Source organism: Lagopus leucura, unplaced genomic scaffold, assembly GCF_019238085.1.
Source record: "Lagopus leucura isolate 7727_CA_CO unplaced genomic scaffold, USGS_WTPT01 Super-Scaffold_100081, whole genome shotgun sequence".
NCBI lineage: Eukaryota > Metazoa > Chordata > Aves > Galliformes > Phasianidae > Lagopus > Lagopus leucura.
Window position 1 is genome coordinate 216,588 of NW_024962317.1, and position 22,119 is coordinate 238,706.

At 44.9% G+C, this 22,119-nt stretch overlaps 2 protein-coding genes across 8 annotated transcripts; one reads left to right on the forward strand and one right to left on the reverse strand.

Moving 5' to 3' along the window:
- Positions 1–854: 854 nt before the first annotated feature.
- SUGP2 (SURP and G-patch domain containing 2) lies at positions 855–15,720 on the reverse strand. Of its 6 annotated transcripts, none has more exons than XM_042887357.1 (10): positions 15,528–15,720; positions 13,092–14,678; positions 12,530–12,647; positions 11,398–11,903; positions 11,098–11,209; positions 10,026–10,537; positions 9,093–9,157; positions 8,502–8,638; positions 5,503–5,623; positions 855–2,500 (listed from the first exon to the last, which is right to left on the reverse strand). In XM_042887357.1, exons 1-9 carry the CDS (start codon positions 15,640–15,642, stop codon positions 5,503–5,505), a joined length of 3,273 nt encoding a protein of 1,090 aa, XP_042743291.1. In that variant the 5' UTR covers positions 15,643–15,720; the 3' UTR covers positions 855–2,500. The 6 variants fall into 6 exon arrangements, with proteins under 6 accessions (XP_042743291.1, XP_042743290.1, XP_042743289.1 ...); XM_042887356.1 differs by having other exon boundaries at positions 855–4,560; XM_042887355.1 differs by having other exon boundaries at positions 855–5,325.
- Positions 15,721–15,860: 140 nt separating this feature from the next.
- On the forward strand, positions 15,861–21,271 carry ARMC6 (armadillo repeat containing 6). Of its 2 annotated transcripts, none has more exons than XM_042887350.1 (8): positions 15,861–15,945; positions 16,538–16,665; positions 16,960–17,036; positions 17,311–17,881; positions 18,372–18,517; positions 19,052–19,183; positions 19,818–19,955; positions 20,553–21,271. In XM_042887350.1, exons 2-8 carry the CDS (start codon positions 16,545–16,547, stop codon positions 20,763–20,765), a joined length of 1,398 nt encoding a protein of 465 aa, XP_042743284.1. In that variant the 5' UTR covers positions 15,861–15,945; positions 16,538–16,544; the 3' UTR covers positions 20,766–21,271. The 2 variants fall into 2 exon arrangements, with proteins under 2 accessions (XP_042743284.1, XP_042743285.1); XM_042887351.1 differs by lacking the exon at positions 15,861–15,945 and adding an exon at positions 16,181–16,195.
- The last annotated feature ends 848 nt before the right edge of the window (positions 21,272–22,119 follow it).

Here is a 22,119-nt window from a genome sequence, read left to right on the forward strand (position 1 = left end):
TGGCGGCCCCTCCCTCAGCCCCGCGCCCGTTGGCGCCCCGCGCTGCGCTCACGTGACGCTCCCCGCCTGCGGGCGGGAAGGCGGTGCCGCGTGAGGTGCGCTGTGTGGAAACCCGAAGAAATCCGAAGAAAATCATCATCGTCGGTCCCTAATTAAGCTTTTTCCTTTCCTGACACTGGTTTCTCGAGCAGTGTTGGGACCAAGATACTGATAGTCAGCAGGAGCGGTTGCTTTTCATTTCTGTGTCAAATGACACACAGAACAATTCATTTTTCTTTATCATTTCTATGATACAGTTTTATGCACTGCTTATGTGCAGGAGTAAGCTATGAGTTTGGAAAAGACATACAAATCAAATACGCGTGAAGCTGATTTGTGTCTTCTCAGTGACTGACAGATAAGCAGCGAAATAAAGCCTGGGCTGCTCTGTGTGGGGAGCACTGCAGCTGAGCAGCGTGCAGAACCCCGCCAGTACTTAACGCACAGCAACTGACAGGGCATCAAACGAAGGCAGAGCTTTGGGTTCTCAGTCCTTTCTCCTTACGCATGGCTTTTCGTACTTCTGATTTCCTATCCACCAGCCCTGCCTCTAGAGGAGGTCTTGCAAACCCATACAGATTGTTAACCCCAACAACAAACCAGGCTGTAAGGAAGTTCTGCCAAGCGTGCAGCTGTTAAAAACAAGATTTTCTTGCATTCCATTTGCTGCTTTTCTTTTGTGCTGTTATCCAATGAAACCCAACCAGCCCCTCGGAGCACAGCCTTGCTAGGATGCAATCTTCAAGAAAACAAATGCAACCTTCTAATGGCAGCAATGAGGCACAAGAAGCTCAGAGAACACACTGTGCCGGTGCTTTCTTGACCAGCAGTAACTTTATTGCCCACGGACAACGCAAACATTTTCCATGCTTGCTGCAATTCAGCAAGTCACTTAAAAGTTGACAAAAACCATTTATCCCAGGTCCCCTGTTGCTCTTTGAGCATGTTCTCATCCAAGGATTCATTACTGCCCAGATCTACAGCCTGGTTGTGATCGGCCACTCAGTTGTGAGATATGCAGAAAGAAGGATGCGACAGGACTTTGAAGAATTTATTTTTAATTAGAAAATATACCTGTTCGTAGCATAGAAAACAATCCAAACAAATAACATTTGAATTTCTGAATCCAGACTTTTCTTTTTTAGCATGACACATCGTGATGAACTTCAAAGCAAAATGGAATAGGAAAAAAAGTACCGTACATCGATTCTGAGAAGTAACATCTCGGCACAGATGAAGTGTTCACACTAAGGATGACGGAGTGTTGTCAAAAAACAAACAATAAATAGGAAAAACGTAACTGGTGTTACAACAAAGGAAAGCCTCAGAGACAAAACAAACAAAAAAAACCCCTCATATGATTTCAACGCAATTACTCCAAATGGTGTATTAGCGACTACAGTTCTTCACTCTGTTAAAACACCTCCCCCAAAACAGGGATCTCCTCATTCCTCTCCGATGCGAGCAAACACCCTTCTTCTAGAACCAGGTCCTTACACGTGTAACAACTGTTTAAAGGGAAAGGAGAAAAACAGAGGAGAAAGGCAGAGCTGGGACTCGAGCGTGTCTAGTAAATCTTGCCATAGGTGTCAGTGTAAAAGCAAGGGACAGGAGACTCAGCCTGTGTCCTTAGCAAATAAATATGTGCACTTCAGCTCTCAACAGAACCTGGCTGCACAACTGTTAAATTTCAGTTTGCTGCGTTTTTTTTTTCTCCTCGTATCCCATCTAAAGAAGGAATTCAAATTTAAAGGCAATAAACCACACGTATATGCAGGAAGTTTTGCTGTCTTAAAGTCAGAACATGAAGAAAACTGGAAATGACTGCGGACAGAAAGTAAAAGTGGCATTCTAACTGGAGCACAACGGTTCTGGCGTTCATTTGGAGACTAACACTGCTGTGTATGGGTTTAATACACTGGAAGCCACGTGAAGAAGTAACTAAGAAATGATTTTGTGGCTGTTCTCAACAGAAGCTTTTAGCAGCACAGAAACAGAGGGACCTTCCTTCCCTCACACACTAAAATCCTGCTTTACATTAACATAACACTGCATAATCTCAATTCCACTTGTTAGTGCCAAAAATGATGCACATCTCTTACGAACGGCCAAACTCACAAGCAAAACATTTAAACCACATAGTGTTTAGTTCTATATTTATTGCAGATATTAAAAGATTAACAACGCTAACAGTTTTACTTACACTGAAAGGAAACGTCAGTTACCCAATAACATAAGCATCTAATGTTACTAGCTAAATGCTACTGCCAATTTGCATGGAACAGAAACTAGCAAATTGCTCTGCAAGATTAATGGCAAAACAAACAAGCAAAAAAACAAAAAAAAAAACAAAAAGAAAAAAAACAACAGAAAAAACCCAACCAAAAGACAGTAGACACACCACTGAAGTTAGTTAAAATGTTCACTGAAGCTTGCAGTCTTCATGGAAGAGAGCCTGGAACTAAAATAACAGAAAAGAAGCTAGTAAACTTTCAACAAGGCAATGTATCTGCATAACAAATGTTGCATATGTACATATTTAAATTTTCAAATCAGAGCTGCCTGCAAAAGCAGGTCAAAATAAAAGGAAATTCCTTTTGCAAAAGGAGCATAAGGTCATCTCTTGGTAACACAAGATAAAAGTGGCAAATAGTAACTCACGTGAGAGCAACACTGGAATCTCAGCACCAATACTGCTCTGTTGATGTCTTGTCCAAAATTAAAGTTTGGCACAAGAAAGACAGACCATACTGTAACTACAGCCATCCAGAGTAGCAGGTTAAGATTTTCCCAATGTTCACTTTTAGTTTCAAGACAGCACTGCACTCTAAATTGAACTGCAATCAGGAAGGAAGGTACCCTTTTCCAATCTGGATACCAAGAGTTTTCCCAGATTGGGCAAGCAGGCGTTTAGCAAAGGCACCCAAATGGGACTGCGGCCAAACCCAGGTTAAGTCAGAGCAGCGCAGAATGCTGATCTAGGCTGAGAGGCTGGATTTCAATCCAGCGTGAAACGACACTGCCTTGTGCCTTTCTGCAAGTAGTGCAACACATAATAAGAACGCTACCAAAACGTAAATGTTAAAGAGGAGGTTAACTGGAAGTTTGCAAGGAAATAAAAAAGCTGTGAACAGAAAAACTGGCAGCTTCATCAATGGAACTAAAGGAAAAACTAATCCCTTTTGAGAAACAACTCAGAAGCCAACAACATCAGTTCCAGACTGTCACTGTACAACACAGTGACTGATAGTTAGCCATGGGCTCACGTTTCAGATTACATAATTGCCAACCAGGCACAGAAGAGAGGCAGTGAAGAATACACCCAGCTGGGAACTTAACAGGCACCACCAAACACCATAACCGATGGCCTTTAAAGTAGGTACAAAACATTTATGGATTTAAAGCATCTCCAAGTAAAGTAAAGCCTACAGAAATCTCCAGACTATCAAATGTCTTTAATCAAATGTGATAACCAGATAAACTTATGTGTATTTATGGTCTTCATGCTTCAGTTCCTTGTTAACGTAAAGGTGAAGACATGTGATGTCCATGGAAAAACAGAACTAGCAGCGTGGTACTTTTCTGCACCTGCCATTAGGGTTTTATGTAGTGATCAGCGTGCTTCAAAGCAACTAAAACAGTGATCAGAAAATTACACCAAAACATGACGCTGTTTCTTTTAGCTTCACAAACCCAAACCATAAAGAAAAAAGGCTTGCATTCATGATGGTTGTTACAGGCCAGAAAAAGTTTGTTGCTACAGAACGAAAACAAACAAACTCCCTTTCAACCAGCAGGGTTTGTAATGGAGAGTATATAATGTTCTTTAAACAGCAGACACAGGCATGTTTGTAACTGAAGAGCACATTTTCTTGTGTATTTGTCAGTTAGGAGCTTGAGGTGCTGCTACACTACGGTGGAGTGCACAAGCTCTTTGCTCTGTAAGGAAGCACGATGCAGGATGGGAACATCAGCAAGACAGCACTCGCTCCTAATAAGCAAAACATGCGTCAGCTCAAGATGAAATCTTTAAAGAGAACTTCAGTGAAGCAGGTTTTGGTACTGTAATATTCAAGTGAAGACTTTTAACTAATTTTAGGAAGGTAAAGATGGAGAAGCATGTTAAAAAAGTGCATGACATCCTGCCACTTTCAGTAATGCAGTCACAGAGCTCTTGTTGATGCACTTGTCTGAAAAAGATGAATGATCAGACTTTGAATGTTTATTTGTGGTAACACTGCTAAATCTGTCATGTCTTCAGAGCTGCTTCACCAAGAAGTTAGGAACTGCTTTTTGTTGAAGCAGAGTAGGTTAATCCAGTCTTCTCTCTCATCTGAAATAGTCCCTCAGAATTACAAGCTTTTTGTCTTATTGCATGGGGTTTTTCAATGAAAACTTCTGCAAAGCCAATATTTAATAGAAACAGAAATTACTCTCTAAACTGATGGTCTTACAAAACTGATGGTCCACTTCCAGATGACTTTTGATTATTTGATTTCCAAGTATCTTCTCCAGTATTTTCTGCAAACACACAAATCACACCTGGTCATGGCTTAAACTTCCTTGAGTAGGAAAGCTATTATTCAAGAATTGGTTGAACAAGAGCTGCAAACTTGTGTAAAATCAAAAAGTACATATAAAATATGCACTGCTTCTTTGCTACAATGGAAACATTGGCTGCTAAGGTTTTCCAAGGAGGATTTCAGCACTCTCAGACTCAAATGAACTTACTTATTCATCCTACACTTCAAGTATAGAATCCTATATAAAATAAGCAGGTGGGTTCAGATTCTTCTTGAAACTGGCGTGTGGAGGAAAGGAAACTGCTTTAGGCAGACTCGAAAAGCAGATGAGAAGATGAGCTCATCAACAACATGCAGCAAAGCATAAACTGAACTGCCTGGTAATGAGTTTTTAGTTTGAGAAGGTTCTCAGCTTCCAAAAGGAACAGAGCCAAAGCAGGCTAGTCGCAATGGTAACGTTGCTTTTTGCGTTGGTAGTAAGCTGCCTCACTTCAAAACAGGCAAACGTGGCCTAAGACAGAGGAAAACTGGCACTTCCAAGAACAAAACAGTTGTTTCTCCCTCAGGAGATGATATCCAAGTTGTTAGCTTGCACAATTAAATACAAGACTAACTTTAATCTTGGAAAATCATAATTCATAAGCGTTCCAGTCCACTACTAGAGAACAAAGCGTTCTTCACACTGGCGCTCTGCCGAAGACTTTCACGCAGCAGCCTCTGCATATCCGTGCTCTTTCTAACGAGCAAGTCTCTTATGCCACACCTAGAAAGTAAGATTTGGGGTAATTCAGCAGCTCAAGGTAGGTCTGGGTTTTCATGAAACGTTAAGAAGCCAGATATACTCATGGAAACAATATTTTCTTGGTAAAAGGCGACTTTAAAAACCTGGTATTTTAATGTTTGCAGGAATTCACAAAGCAGACTTGTCCATTGCACATACCTATTTACTTGCTCTTTTCTGCCTGTACATTTGTATCATTCTTTGACGGAAAACATCAAATGCATCTTCTTTATTTTCTTCCCCTGCAACACCCAAGCCCTCCCCTGCAGAGGTAGCACCCCTAGGGAGTAAAATGAATAGTTAGAATACACTGTTTCTGTTACATTTGACAACGTGCAGAAGAGATCTAAACAATACCTTCCAACAGACACAACCTGAGGGAAAAGTAACTCTGCTTCGCTCAGGGGAGAAGGGGAGCAGAGACTCAGCACCTGACATCAATGTAAAACAACTCCCACCTCCCATTCCGCATGCAAACACCCACTGGAAGAAACCACTCCTAGGGTATTGAGGGACGGTGAAGACAGAGTTACCTAACAGATCAAATTCTTACATTAACCGCTTTACTTGGAGTAGATGAGATCACCTGCTGAAAGGATGCCAAAAATTGCCTTGTTTCGTACACTTCAAAAGTGACAGAAGTCAGAGACTTTGAGGAATAAGGAGGAAACATCACAGAACCCTGGATAAAAGATGAAATTTTTACCAAGGGAACATAGTGCTGCTTGCTTGAAATTTCTAGTACCCAAAGCAAGCTAAAGCCTCGCATGGCAGACATCATAGCCGAAACCCAGAGCTCCTGACCTCTCAGGTAAAATATGAAATAAGAGCTAGCTTCCTTCTGTCACCCAAACATGCCAACAGGTGCAGACAGGCCTCAACACTATAAAACAGCATTCTGTCCTGGAGGTAGATGGGGGCAGATGAGCCACAAGAATGTGGAGACACAAATAGTTAACCAAAACATCTTTCTCTAGCTTTATGCATAGAACACAGGCATTACAAAGCTAGGATTAGTGAAAATTCTGCCACAGGAATGATCCTCTGTGCCAGTTTTATCCTCTGGGTTCATCATATTACTGTTAACCATGAAAGATTTCATTACATGAAGTGGGAAAAACTTTTTGACCCACGTACTAAAATTAGTCTGAGAACCTTAAGCAGAATCAAGAGAAATGGTTCTTATCTAAATTCTGCAGGTCCACCTCAGCCAAGCAGGCCGTTGTACCATTGCAAAAGAATATTCACAGACTCCAACAAGCAAATTCCACTTCACAGCCCGTGTTACAAATCCTGGATTCTGTTTTTCCTTTTGAACTGGGCAGACACATAGCTGTGCCAACTAAGTTCTCCAGGTAGGGAAGAGTAACTTAAGATTAGTATGAAACTCCATTCAAAACATCCGTAGCCATCATTTCCTTGAGGGGTCACCTCTCAATTCACTTGAGAAACTCATTCTTTTACAGCAACAAAAATAGGAGTTGCCCCAGCAGCCTTTCAAAGAAAAGCCTTAAGCTTCTCCAATAAAAAAGAGCCCCAAGTTCCGCTGTGTGACAACTGATGTAACTGAATTTATTACTTTCAGACAGAAAAGTGCTACACGTTGTTTGGTATAAGTGCTACACTGGAATTGGAGTGCCTACCATTACCAATCCATCACCTTTTGCTAAGAGAAGATGAGACAGCATGCCGACTTGAAACAAGTCATCAGCAGAAGAGTCGGCAGCTTGAAAAGGTGAGGCAAGAGCAAAGGCTGCAGTTTAACCACAGGGAACAAAAACCCAAACACTCTGCACTGTAACAAAGCAATGGGAAAGTAAAACATTAAGTTGCACCGGTTTCATTCTCACCCAGATGAGCTTCAAGTATTTTCCAAAGAATGATTTTGACTGGAAAGTAAAGAGAGGTGGACACCATGAAAACAATCAATGACTCGGACTTACCTCGACAGAAAAGACCAACAAGTTTTTCTAAGAAAAACAAACCTTCACTGCTCTAAATCACTTTATGGGTGATAAAGTAATGGACTCAAACTGGCAAAACACTATTTTCACTTACTAAAAAACTGATTCTTAAAGATGGACAGAAATGTTTAGAATATGAGGGGTTAACTAGCAGACCAAAACCAATTAAATAGCTTACTATTAGCTGAGCAGCAAGACTTGTGCCAGGAGCTATAGAAATGAAAATGCTGACAATATATTTGGTCCCAACAAGTTTTGAGGTGAAGAACCCAAGGTTCTGACACTTGTGAGCACAAGAGAGCTGGAGGAGAGGTCGGCTGCTTTCTCACTGTCCAATTGTTGCAGATGAAAGATCAATGGAAAAAAATACAGTAATGGCCACTGGACCATAGGGAACCATCACAAAAAAGAGAAAGCAAACAACTGGAAGTATGCCACCAACTAAAATGACCAGTACTGTCAAAGGCATGAGGAGAACATTAACCCACAAATTCCATGTACGGACTAGAAAGCTTGGCATAGGGGTTCAGAGACAAGTAAATTGATTCTGCCTCCTTATTCAGTCAGGGAGTTGATGCCCATTCCTCAGCAATAGACACAGGATACAGCAACTTTAAAAGACAAAGTGAAGATTCAAAAACAGAAGCACATTTTAAAGGAAGAAGCACACTTACCTTCTGGCGGATGCACTTACCTCTTTCAGCATGCAATGGAATGAATCACATATTTACAGTGAAAATGATGTTGTTGCCTACACCTAGGGAGTACTGTGCATGATATTCCCAGAGTCTATTTATATCTTACACACCTAGCATGTTGGCAAGGAGATCCCCAAGATAGCAGGTATTAAAAAAAACCAACTAAATAGAGCAAACAAAACCATCTCCTGAATAATAGGGGAACCCAGGTATCTTTTGAAAGCGTCCACACACCGCAGCGTTCGCACTGCGACTTCAGTGATGTCAAAGTGCACAGCCAGGAACAGCCAACTTCCAGACCAGACTGTGCTCAGCCTGGCCACAAAAACGCATGAAGTCTGCACGCTCTACTTTGCTGAGGCCAAAGACCACATCAAGAAGGAAACAAAACACGGAATTGGCCACATCAAGGAGGGTTAAGATAGAAATAGTTACTACTAGGATCCCAGCCTGTTCCACAGCTGCCAGATTTCTGCAGTTTGTTCCCATTACATACACTTTCACAGGCTCTCTGATTCCTTTTCCTCGTGTACCCAGGCCATGTCCTTCTTGCCAGCCCATCTTCTGAAGCATCTGGAAACCTACATTTCTGTTTGTCAGTTTCTTGTGTGAAAATTCTAAATCTTTTGGTTTCTGTGGAGAGGGGAAAAAAAAAAAAAAGCAGAAAAACAAAGATACTCCCTGAAGCCACACAGAAAAAACCTACCTAAGAGCAAGTATGTGTCTTGCTAGTTTATAACAAGAAATAAATCAGCAAATATCTTTCAGGTTCAGAAACTGCTTCATTACACTGTGATAGAGTACACTTTCATATTTTGAAATGCAGTGATGTTTTTTAGTAGCAAACACTGAATGATCTGACTACTGAATCCCCATTACTGCAGCAAACAAGCTGCTGCTATTTTTCAATTTTTCAATAATACTTTCCAGCAATGCTCTCATTTCTTGACTTTTTTCCCACAGATTAACACACAGCTGTTCAATACTCTTTTAATCATAAAATGTTCAGTTGTCAGAGGCCGTCTCCTGTATGCACAGCTGATTTTCAGATCCCCAGAATGAAATGCAAACCAAAAGAGTTCTTTACCTTCTTCTTCTTTGTAACAGGGCAGCCACGAGGTCTATCATAAGCAATTCTGACAGGTTCATGAACTGCAAGTCAAATCAAAGACAAGAATCAGCTGTAAAGAAAACCACGTTTTCATACAGAACTCAAAAAGTACACGATCAATTGGGACTCTAACTCAATATGTTGGCCTAGGATCAGAATCAAGAAGTATCAGAACCAAACCAAACCAAACGGAGACACTTCACACCTCAGTAGCAAAAAAAAAAAAACAAACCAGAATTAAGGGCACTCCAGTATTTAGTTTCATACACATCTTGCCAGCAACAATCCACTGACGAATATATATGACTTCAGATCTTTCACTTCTGGACTGAAATGAGGTTATTTTATATCACTTTCATACCACAAATGACAACCTTCACCAGTAACAACCATTACACAGAGAAAAGACATTTGTTAGAGTAGCTGTAAGGCACATATGATCAGTTTTAAGCTCCTTATCTCTCAATTCTCAGACTGCCACGATCCCCCTCCACCACTGTGGCTGTACTGACAGAATCTGACAGGCCAACCCAGACAGTCAAACATTCCAGGTGAGCTCAGTGCTGTATTTCAGTCTGCCAAACCTGTCACACGCTGATGAACTGAACCTGCAAAAGTGACAACGCTGTTTTTCCAAGCTGCAGAGGGAAGGCAGCATTCCCATACACTCAACATCACCTGAGAAGTGATGTTTGATGCAGGTAACCTCAAAGCAAACTCTGCTATTGTGCCACAATACAAAAACTGTTACACCATTTACTCTGTTTTGCCTTTGTCAGCTCAAGTGAAAACTGTATTCATTTTCCTATTGCTGAGATGTAATTCTTTCGTTGGCAATCAGTAATAAAATACATATGATACACAAATTCTGTACCCCTATGTTCAAAATACCTCACAAGTCACACTCACCTTTTGGTTCTTCTATGAGGCATATCCTTTTAGACGCAGGAATCATACCAACTTTCAGAGACTTGCTGCTGATTCTCTTGCGGGGAAACAGGGTTCCAGTGGCAGGAGCTGATGCCTGTGTTGACAGATTTGGTACAGCACCATCAGATGATGCAGCAAGCTGTGTTTCACCTGTTGAAATTTCCTCTCCTGTTTTGGAAATCATCTCTTCAGCAAGGTTTTCCACACTTCTACCTGCTGAGAAATCATCATCTTCTCCCTCCTCAGCTTGCTCCATTTCTTCCAAAGGTCGGGAAATATCCTCCTCAAACTCGGCTTCCTCCTCATTGTCCTCCTCCTCTTCTTCTTCCTCTTCCTCCTCCTCTGAAACGTCCACATTTCTCTCTTCAGGTTTAGCATCTTCCCCAGCATCATTTGCTTCTTTCACATCACTGAAGTTAATAGAGGGACATAATTCATAGACCTTCATGCGGTAGAACTTGAAAGCAGAACTGTTTCGATCCTGTAGAAACCTGGACAAAAATTGCAGTGAAAATATTATCAGGAACATTTTCTTATATGGAAGCAAGATACTCCAAACAAATCTCTGGTCATCCCAGGTATGTTTGTGAAGAATCACACAATTCCTCTGCACGTGCCAAGTACTGCAATCATTCTCTAATTCTTACAGAGCGCAGCTCCTACAATGTGCTGTAAAGAATTCAGTGCAATGATCTTCATTGTGCAGATGTGAAAGTAAGGCAAAAAGCTGCCTTCAGATCACACAAAAGGGAAGCAGCAAAACCCAGGAAAGACTCCAGCTCCTCCAAGCTGCAGTCACACAGAGCACATAGAAATAGGTTAATTGATTCTGAGGGAGACAGACGAGATCCCAGGGCTCCATGGCTGTTGGCAAAGTACAACTAACAGTGAAACACCTCTAATTTACACTACAGCACTTCAGCCACCAGTGAGCAAAGCCTCATTTAAAAGAAAAACATAACAAAATGTAAAATACTTTGACAGAATACTATTTCGAGATGCAAGCAGATAACTTAGGCTTCTGATACAGATGAAAGTCCAGGTTACTCACCAAAGGTCCGGGTTATCCGCACTGTTGTCTATGCTGAACTGCTCAATTTCTGGTCCTACCTGAGCAACAAACTTGGCAAGCTTCTCAGCTGTCTCCATCGTTTTAGCATCCACTGCAGGAAACAGATCACTCATTATCCACAGCTTCATGCAAAATCTGCATTGCTGGAAGATCACAATACAGTTCAGAACCATCTACTCCAGTTGAACAAATGTCATCAGAATTTCCAGCAGCACATCCTACAAAATTCTTTTCCCACATAATTTGCTATTTAAAATCTAATCTTGAATTGTCACTTACCATCAGGAAACTGACAGGGCAATGATGAGAAAAGTTCAGGCGGTGCCACTAAATCCTCTGAATCCACCCTTCCTTCTGATGGCAGAGGGACCTCTGAGCTGGTGCCACATTGGGAGGATGAGGGACCAAGAGAAGAATTCTTCTCACACGTGGTGGTTTCTGATACAGAAGGCTCTGACTGGACTGACCCTTGAAGATGCTTGTCTTGCTGTTTCAGCACTGTACCAGCTGAAAGCAAAGTCTGTGTCCCTGTGGTCGTTCTCCTCACCTTCCTTCCTCGAATTCCACGCTGTGCAGTAACTCCAGTCCTTTTCCTTTTGAACAGCCTTCTCTTAATGCTTGCGACCTTCCTGGCATACAACATGGCCCTGACTGATTCTGTGGCAGATTCTTCCAGCGCTCTGCCCTCCCCACCTGCTTCCTTTCCTGACGATGTCTTTCTTTGCACCTCTGACAACTTCAGTCTGTAATATTTGTATTCTAGACTGTCTTCATCAGACAAGAACCTAAACAAAATCATATACATAAAACAAAAGCCTAAGCCAAAAGCACAACTCATCTCAAATTCTCAGATCAGAAACTCAGTAGTAATTGATCTTTTTTCTCCAGGGTTATACACCAGCCACTAAGGCAACTCCATTTCTAAAGCAATAAAGTAGGCCAAGCAAATAAATGATGGTTTGGACATAAATCATTTGGCTAGTAATTAATCAGCCATGCTGCAATTCACATGTGCAGAGATACTGTTGTACTAACAATAAGTGCTTCACCTTTGATTTCCCAACGTAAAACAATACACCCATAAGTCTGCTACATGACCACATATTAACTGCATTTATTTACTTCCACCTTGTAGATGTAAGTTGATGTGAACATATCATACTTGGATCAGCACAGTCATTACTGACAGACCAAACAGAACGTGGTCTACTAAAACAAAGGCAAGAAGACAATTTCCAGGGATGTCAGGGAGGACAAGAGGCTGCAGAAACATAACAGCTTAACTACATACACTATGGGCTTCAATCTTACACCCACCGAATGAAATATGGAATTTAATGAAACATATTCCAAATACCTTCAGTGGAGCAGAGCAAGGCAGTATTAGGGCATAGCGTTCAAACACACCTACCAATATTCAGGACAGTTCTTTTGAGCATTTCTCTCTTTGGCAGACAAGGTTCCTGAAACAATGCTATTCACGAGCTGTTCGATGGTTTCTACCACTTCCCGATCAGCTCGCTGGGGGACTGTGGGAAAAAACAAAACACAGTCAATCAACAGCTCTAAGGACGCGCCTGCAGCTGATAAAACCATAACATAACATCTCTGACTTCTCCTCTCTGCAAACACTTCTCCCATCACGCAGCCAGCAACAGAGAGGCCCCAGCCTCTCCATCCCCAAGGCAACAAGTTGGGGACGGAAGATGAGGTCATGAGGAGCACAGGTGAAAACCCTAGAGGTGACGTGGGAGAGGGGAGGAAGGAGACACGCTTTCACCTGCACAAACAGGCACAGGGCAGAAAGCCACAGCTAAGCAGGCAGCATTCACTGCCTCAGCACTGCCTGTGATTTACGTGGAATTCCCACAGTTTGTTATTTGTGAACTAGTAAAGCTGTAGCGACAAGACAACGAACTACTGACAAATAAAGAAACCACATGCTGCAAAGAATCTTACAATGATTCACTCACTTTTAACTTTTGTGTCAGGAGAGGGTTTTTTAAGCTGCACTGTGGACTCTGCTTCAGCTTTTTTCATCTGAATTGGATATCCACTTTTCTCCAACCAAGCCTTTAAGTTCTCAATGTATTCTCTTCCAAACAGTGTTGAATCATCAAAGTTTGGGAACAGGGTTGGTGCTGGAGCCATTTCCTGTAGCCCTACAGCTTCCAGTATTTTCTCTTGCCTGAAAACAGATGCTAATGCAAAGGTCTGACCCAGAAGTGCTAAAGACTTACGACAAAGAGAAACAGTGGTCTCAAAAGCACTCGCCATTTCTCTGGGGTTACCAAAACCGTTTGTCTTAATGCTTAATTCATAAGCATTGCAGGCCATAAGCAGAGGCGTGACACCCTTTAGCAGGCGGTCTTGTAGCCTCATTATATATTTATCAAAGGGTTTTATTATTTCAAAGAAGCAGTTCTTTGTTTTCACAGCACCCTTGTCCAACAGCATATTTAAAAACTCATTGTCCACCTTGGGAGTTTTCAAAGCAGCATGTTGTAAACTCTTGATAGTAAAGAAACAATAATCTCTGTGTTCTGGCTTTAAGGAGCATTTGAACGAAGCAAGCATCTTTGCACATGTTTCTGTCTCCAGCTCAAAGAGAGCTCCAAAGAGTCGAGAAAATTCCGCATCGTTTTTTATTGTGTGAAATCCAGCCCATTTTATGATTTGTACTCCAAACATCGAGAAAATGTCAGACTTGTCCACGAGCTCAAAATTGAGATTTCTGAAAACGTGTGCAGGCTTTGGGAGCCTGAGAATAGGCCTCGGGGCTGCCATAGCTGGCCTTTGATTAGGCTGTGGAGGCAGCTTCTGATTGGGGTGCTGGATGGCCACCGGCCTCTGGTTGGGTCGGTCAGCAGTTTCTGCCATTTGATCAGGTTGCACAGTTGGCTTCTGATCAGGGCCTGGCTGCAGTTTTTTAGTGTTCCATTTCTTTAGAGGGGTTTTGATGTCTCCTTTGAATAGCTTAGCTTTAATAGTGCCCCTTGTAATTCGCCTCCCTCGCAGGGCTCTTCCCCTGCCAATGCTGCCCCTCCGTATCGGGGGTCGGAACTCACTGTCGGATTGAATTCCGAAGTCTACATCATACTCCTGACTCTCCATGTTGCCATATTCATCTTCCATGAGTCCAGGTGATCTAAAATCACCTAAAATATCTGTAGAACTAAAGTCAGTTTCGTGTGGTCCGGTAGCTTCCCAAGAGTCAGGATGTCCATAGTCCTGATCATGAGAAGCCAGGCCCCCGTACTCCCGGTCCCGAGGCAGGGGGTGCCCATATTCCCGGCCATGAGAAGCCGGCCGCCCGTACTCCCGGTCCCGTGCAGCTGGGTGCCCGTATTCCCGGTCACGAGACGCCGGGTGGCCAAACTGTTCATGGTAATAGTTAGCTTTCCTTATGAGAGGGCTCGCAGGTCTGTAAGAAGGTCCTGGATACTCATCTCTAGGGTTCTCAGTCCAGTCATCGTGTGAATGGTGCTGGGCATCGTCGTATCTCCCATCATCATGAAAGCTGTCTTCATACCTCGGTCTCGGGACTGGCCTTGAATGAGCTGCAATGACAAAAAACACACTGATGTGTTTCCCTGGATGCATTAAACAATTCATAACAGCAAAAAGCACTGAATGACTAAAAAAGCCTACAGAGACATTACAAAGCCATTTATTAAGTCTGAAACACAAGTTCTGCCATAAAGCTTCCTTCCTTCTCACTCCCTACTTCCTACCCAGGAAGATTTCAATGTACATAATGCTCACACAGGGATTTCTCTGTGTAAAAGGATCGGAATATTCACATTCTGTTCTCACACCCAATGTCAGAATTCCACAGCAGAACAGCAGATAATATCTGCTACAGACACAACCACCAGGATGACAATAAAGGCAGAAATGATGGAATTTATCAGGTTCTAACAGGTTCTGTTCCTGTACAGAACCCAGGAATCCCCATTCCAGTATTTATGTTTGGAAGGCAAAAGATGCTCGGAGGAAAAAAAAAAATAAATAAAAAAAAAATAAAAAATCAAACCAAATTAAGTCGTTTGTTTAAGACACGACGACTCGATCAGAAGAGATCTCATTTTAAAGCTCCCTGCCTCCTGCAGATGGAACCCACGCCATTTTTCCACACCTCTCCAACAGGAGCTTTAGAAGACAGACGGACGCGTTTCGCGCCCGTTCACCACAGCTTTCACCACAAAAACCACACAAAGCCTCCGAGGCTGCAAAGGCCCGGCCCAGCAGCCCCGGCTCACACACGATTTCCTTTGTGTGAAATTCGTTTTTTACCCGATATTCGCCCTCCGTTTTAAAACATCGGCGGCCGCGCCGAGCCGCCAGCCCCAAAAGGCGGCGGTTTTTGGCAGCGCAGCAGCGCAGCTCCCCGCCTCGCCTCCCGTTACCTTTGAAGCGCCGCATCGCCTCTCGCGCCGCCCCGCCCCGCTCCGCGCGGTACCGCTTCACTTTGTCCTGCACCGCCGCATCGAACGTCTCCCGCGTGATCCGCCGCGAGGCCATCTTCCCTGCAGCGAAACACCACAAAGCTCCGCTCACCCGGCACCGGGTGGCCCGGCCCGAGGGAACGGCGGCACCTCCCGCGCTCCGACCCCTTGCTCGGCGGGAGGCCTGACCCGCCCCGCCCCAGCCGGCCCTGCCCTCGCTGAGGCGGCGCCCCGCCGCGCTGCCGCAGCCGCCCCGCACGGCGATTTCCCAGCGGCCCCCGCGCTGCCCCCGCTCCCGCCCCCCTTTCCCACGCGTGCGCGGCGCAGGCGCAGCGCGAAAGCAGCGCTGCTGAGGGACGGCGCGGAACTGACAGCGAAGGTGCGGACCGGGGCGGGCAGCGCGGGAGGGGACGAGGAGTAACAGAGCGGGAGCGTGGCGTCCTGCGCCCGCTGCGGCGAGACTGTTAGCTCCCCTCAGTGCGCCTGCGCAGAGCGCTCGACCCGATGCCGGAGCATGGCGGTAGCGTGCGCATGCGCACTCGGAGCACCCGGGAGCTTTTTCGCTCCACACTTCTTCGCCCGGCAGAGGTTGGCGTGACTTTTTTAACGCGTGCGTCCTCGAGTTGGAGGTGGGGCCGGCTGCATACGGCGGCCGAAGAGGGTCAGGCTCAGCCCGCGGCCCTTTGTCAGGCGGGCGGCGGGGAGCGGCGCGGCGGGTGCCGGGTGCCGGGTGGGACTGGGGGCCGCGGGCTGGGGGCTCGAACAGAGCCTGAGCCGCGATCCGAGCCTTCTGCGGGGACAGAGCGAGCGGCTGAGCCGGCTTTGGGGCCGGCCGCCCCGCATCGCAGCGTTGAGGCTCGGAAATCTCCGCCCGTTTGCCTTTAGCCGTTAAAAAGCCCGACGCGTTTTCGGCTTCGAGCGTTTCTGCACTGAGGAAAAACGGCACCACCCGTTTGTGGCTTTTCCCCCAGCGCTGCCATGGGCTCCAAACACATCGCGCAGGAAACGTTCGATGAGGCCGTGCAGGAAAACATCGCGGAGTTCGAGATGGATCCCGAGGAGGCCGTGAGGGAGGCGGTGCAGCAGTTCGAGTCCCAAGGTACCGCAGGGCCAGCGGGGGGGCGAAGCCTTTGTAAAGCGGGGCACGGAAGCCTGGTTTTGTGGAGGGGCTATGGCCGAAAAACGGCTCTTAGTCAAACTGCAGAACGCGGCTTGATGAACAAAATGGAGGTTTTTTGCCGCTCCTAATTGGTGTTTATTTAGAGTGAGATCTCCTGGTGACAAATCTTTGATGTTTTCTGCACTGATCTGCATTACAGCCAGCTTTTCTTTGCTCTCTGCTTGCTTAAGCTCCCATAATTAACGTTGTTCTTATTTCTCTTTTTTCTTTTAGGTGTTGATTTAAGCAATATTATCAAAGCTGTGCGGCAGCCGGCCTCTGAGAATGGGCAAAAGCATGAAGTTCTGCTGGTAAGGCTGCAACTCTGTGCTGTCTTCTGGATGTGAGGTTAACTGCTCGTTGAAGCAACAGACTGAGAATCATGAAGCATAACTTCTCTTTCTGTATGGAGTTCCTTCATGGGTTTTATGCAGACAAAACACTGCTCTTTAAGCCAGCTGTTTCTTAGCTTTGTCCAATTAATTTAAATACTCAAATGTGTTAATTTATAATAATGACCAAAATAAACCGTTCTTGCTCCTATACACCTCAGATTGAAAAACAAATCTCATTTTCTTTTTTCAGACTTTAGATTCCCTTGGGAGATGTGTTGCTGACTCTGATCTCACTGAAATGGCTGAGCAGCTGGTGGTCTTTACTGACCAGTGCAAAGAACAGCTGGCTTTCCGTTACCTGGCAGGACAGAATGGTGCCTATCCTGTGGTATTCTCTGCCTGCCAGTTGGCCTCAGGAGACAGGAATTTAATGCTGAAAGCCTTTAATACTCTGTCCGCCATCTTGGATGGGCAGCCAGACCTGCTTGACTCCGCCGGCCAGGATCTGCTGCTACAAACTCTGAGAGAATATAAGGAGGATGCTGAAATGACGCTGGCTGGGATCCGATGCATTCGGCACGCCTGTCTGAAACACGAGCAGAACAGGCAGGACTTTGTGAAGGGTGGCGTTCTGCCGCTGCTGACCGGAGCCATCGTCCTGCACGGGGACAGCGCTGACGTTGTCCGAACGGCCTCGTCTGCTCTCAGGATCATGACGTTTGATGATGACATCCGTGTGCCCTTTGGCCATGCTCATGATCACGCCAAGATGATCGTGTTGGAAAATGATGGCTTACGAGTTCTCATCGAAGCTGCAAAAGGTAAAATTCGCCCTACGACTGTTGGTCCTAATTTTGAATCCTCTGTGCTTTCTTATCCTAAAACTGTGCTTCGTAACTTCAGGCTCCACAGCGATATTTTGGAAATTTGGTACTTGAGTGGTCTAACTCCTTTGGAGTGTGCCCCAAGAAAGAAATACAGTGAATGCTCTGGAGGCTATTGGCAGGACCGGGGTGACAGTTACAGAGCTATCTGTCAGTCTGTCTAGGAAGTACTTCACAGCCCAGTGCAGGACTACAGACACAACATCCTTGCTGAGGTGCTGCATTCTGCCAAGGAAAGATACTCTCCCTGTCTAGACACAGAGCAAGCAAAATGCCATCTGTGATAATCTGTTCTAAGTGGGAATTAGCTGCTTCCTTGGGTGCTGTGTTGTTTTTTGTTTGTTTGTTCTTCAAATGGAGAAGAGCACAACTCCTTGAATCTGCTCGCAGGCCTCCTGGCTCATATTCCTTCACCTCTCCTTCACAGCATTCACAGATAACTGCAGTGTTCTCAGTGAACTGTGTGCCACCCTTTCTCGCCTCTCTGTCAGGAATGAATTCTGCCAAGAAATTGTGGACCTTGGGGGCTTAAATTTTATGGTCTCTCTCCTGGCTGACAGCATTGATCATCCAGTGAGTAATACAGAATGTACTTGGGGGGCTGAAAATAATGCAACAGATTTCATTTTTCAAATCCTGGCTTTGAGTGGGTCTTAACACATAATTTTAGGTCCATTTAGTGTTGAAACCCAAGTGTTGATCCCATTTACCTCTATTTAAAGCTTCATGTGCAATGTTGTTCTGTATGTGCTCTGTCATTTAATAATGGTGTAATTGAACCCCATGCTTGTGGTTATTTCTTCTGTTGTCCCCAGTCCACAAGCAGAGTTCTGCTTGGCCCCAGAAAAGCTGAGCTTCTGGTTTTCTACCATTCAACTAGAAGAAGTTCAAGAGGATTGACTGACTCTATAAATGTCTTTGGAAACCTGTGCCAAACTAACAAGTTCTTTGTACAGAAGAAAGCATACCTGACATCTGAACTGCTGAGGAGTTTGTAGCTGGGAATTAAAACTGAGTGGAGCTGCTGGGGGATGTTGTAGGCGACTCAAAACACTGCAAGATTTTTCCTGCTGCTTTCTAAGCTGTTCTTTTCCTTGGTGAACGCAGGATGTGGTGAAGCAGGTGCTGAGTGCCATCCGAGCCATTGCAGGAAATGACGATGTGAAAGATGCCATAGTTACTGCTGGTGGAACCGACCTGATTGTGCTCGCCATAAGCCATCACCTTGCCAACCCTCAGGTATGCAGCTAATTGCTTGATGATGGTTTCCCACAGAGGCTGGGAGCAGAGGGCTTTGGGCTGTGTAATGCAGGGGTCTTGTCATTATATCATGTCATATATATATATATATATATATCATTATGTCATTTATATAGCAATCCATAGCTTTGCTCTGACTTGTGGCAAACAGCTCTGCTGAGAGCAGATGCTCCCTATGTATGCATGTGAAATGATTGCACTTTTGTAACCTGAACAATGCACTGACCCTTTAACATACCTGTGGTATGGAGTGGGTAAGTGCATGCTTTGGCATGTATCTGTGTAAATGTAAAGGCTCATATCGACTGTGCTGTACATTTTTCTCATCCATGAATCAGACTGGTATCAGAGTAGATACAGTGTTTTATACCTCCAGGTCTGCAGATCAGCCCTTACTGAAGTTATGTCAAATCTGTTGTAAATTACCATATGAAACTCGCTTTACATCTCAGAGAAGCACGATGTTTCAGGAAGAAACTAAAGATTGCTATTATGAATAGTATTATTTATTAAACAAGTCCCCAGGCAGGAAAACAGAACTCTGGACTCTTTGAAATGTTCTTTTGTCAAAGCAGCATTTCTAGGCAGTGAGTGCTTGCTCTTTGTCTTGTAGATCTGTGAGCAGGGTTGTGCAGCACTGTGCGTGTTGGCGCTGCGCAAACCTGAGAACTGTAACGTCATCATGGAAGGTGGAGGGGCACTGGCAGCTCTTCAGGCTATGAAAGCACACCCACGAGAAGTGGCTGTACAGGTATTTGCCTCTTGATCATTCAGTCAAGATTGGTGTTGTTTGTGTTCACTGCTTCATTGGCGACAGCTACAAAGTGTTGAGCTGCTTAGGAGATAGGGGGTCCTGCATATAAATGGTACAACTAGACCTGCCATCCTGATGTGATCAGAGCAAAGCTTAGTTTGAGTTTCAAATCCACGTCAATTAAGATTCAGGTGGCTGCAGAACGCCGTGCTTCAACTGAAGGCATGACTTCTGTTGCCCCCGAAAAGAGCAGGGAAAGGGAGGCTTTGTCAGAGCCACCCTGTAGGAAATACTGTGAAAGAGCAGCTCAAGCTTCTGCAGGGACATGACAGGAAAAGGCATACATGGGAGTGGAAAGGTGGGTCCATTGTCAAAGAAACATTATGTCTTAGTATTATGTTAGAAGTACTTGGTGTTGTCTGAGTGCTGTTGGAACATCAGCAACTTTCTTACTGGTGGTCTTTTATAAACATTGTAAAACAGCAACCGTACTTTTTCTATGAGTTTGGTACTTCTAGAAAACAGTTTGTTGCTGTCTGTAACATCTCACATTTGCTTGCCCAGATGCTAATCTCTCCCATTTACCTCTCTCAGAAACAGGCCTGCATGCTGATCCGCAACCTGGTTTCCCGGAGCCGAGACTATTCTCAGCCCATCTTAGAGATGGGAGCTGAGGACCTGATAACAGAAGCTCGTGCGACGCACAAGGACTGCGATGATGTGGCCAAAGCTGCACTGCGAGACCTGGGCTGCAAAGTGGAGCTCAGAGAGCTGTGGACAGGCCAGAAGGGGAGCCTGGCACAGTGAATCATCCATCTCCTGAGCAACACAGCTTAAAGGCATCTTATGTACATGAAGTCTAAGGGGGGAAACAAAGTGGCATGGATTAATTTGCTGTTACAACCGGACTGGAATATCTGAAGCAAATGCCTGGCTTGTGAGGCTGCAGTGAAGTTTTTTTGGGGGGGAGATACAGCTGGAATGGCTTTGTGCATTCACAGGCTGCAAATCAGCTCTGTATAGTAATCATTCCTTGAATCATGTAGCGCCTGAAGATGATCTGCTTCCCCCCCACATTATGTGTGTTACTTGTGTACAGGAGAGAGCTGTTCCCATGTGCTCTGCAGTAAGAGCCAAGGAGGATACTGATGTGTGCTATGGCAACTTGCTCTGGTTGTTTTGTCTGCCCTGTGCTGATGGAAGCCAGCAGCCTGCTCTGCTAATGGGATGGATGAGGAGGAATCCCATAATTCGTGAATGTGTTCTGTCCTGTTGTGCTGTTCTTCTACTAACTTATTTTACTGCTGACCATATTCTGTGTTGCTTCTTTGTTTTAGATTTTCAGCCAACGTAACATTTTAACAAAATCAAATGAGGATTCTGAATAGTATGGCCTAAAACAACATGCTTTAGGACATTGCTATTTGCTTCCAGGAGGAAAAACCCTGTTCTGCTCCAGTGAGATGAGCAAGTCAGGGACTGGGGGTGAGGATGGTGATGTTAAAGCAGGAACAATCCGGCAGTGGTGGCACACAGTAGGAAGCTGTGCTGGGCAGCCCACACTTTGGTTCTCTCTTAGCAGAGCAGTGCTTTCCAGAATCCTGAGAGCTGTAATTGTAACGAAGAGGCTGAGCACCTCTTGGTCTGAAAACAGCCGTGGACTTTGGAGCATTACAGAGGTGAAGCATCCAGAAAGCTTCCCCAGTCACTGCTGAAGGCCTTTGTGCCTCCAGCCAGTGGTTCCTGTGACTCACTGTGCTGTGCTGGCTGCTGATAGGACCTTCCTGTGCACTGCTGCTGTATGTGAGTGAATGTTTTCTAGTGTGATACTTCTCATAGAAGTGTCGATTCCACGAAACACTTAAAAAAATTGCAAGGGTGGTTGGTTCTTCATGGAGCCACTTGGAGATGGGAAAAGAAAGATGGCAGGAACGCCTCAGTGCTGAGTTTGTAAGTAAGCCCTGCTGCAGCTCTGCGCTATCAGCAGGCAGCAGAGGCAGGTTCTTCAGAGGCCACGAATGCTAACTAACCCCACGTTTGTAGGAGAGGCTGCCTGGCTCTCCCCTCTCCCTGTTGTGCTAAGTGTGGTGTGTCTGTGTGTTCCCTGCCCCTGTAGCCCTGATATTCTGCTGAAGGGGCCCCACTGCCATGGGGCAGAGCA

What these genes read in the sequence shown, in the direction of transcription:
- ARMC6 (XM_042887350.1), top strand. Translation starts at nt 16,545, where the DNA reads ATGGGCTCCAAACACATCGCGCAGGAAACGTTCGATGAGGCCGTGCAG. An exon ending in AAAAGCATGAAGTTCTGCTG is followed by an intron (nt 17,037 to 17,310) that starts GTAAGGCTGCAA and finishes TTCTTTTTTCAG; the next exon opens with ACTTTAGATTCCCTTGGGAG. An exon ending in TCTCATCGAAGCTGCAAAAG is followed by an intron (nt 17,882 to 18,371) that starts GTAAAATTCGCC and finishes TCTCCTTCACAG; the next exon opens with CATTCACAGATAACTGCAGT.
- SUGP2 (XM_042887354.1), bottom strand. Translation starts at nt 15,642, where the DNA reads ATGGCCTCGCGGCGGATCACGCGGGAGACGTTCGATGCGGCGGTGCAG. An exon ending in TCCTGACACAAAAGTTAAAA is followed by an intron (nt 12,648 to 13,091) that starts GTGAGTGAATCA and finishes TTTTTCCCACAG; the next exon opens with TCCCCCAGCGAGCTGATCGG. An exon ending in CCTCATAGAAGAACCAAAAG is followed by an intron (nt 9,158 to 10,025) that starts GTGAGTGTGACT and finishes TTTGACTTGCAG; the next exon opens with TTCATGAACCTGTCAGAATT.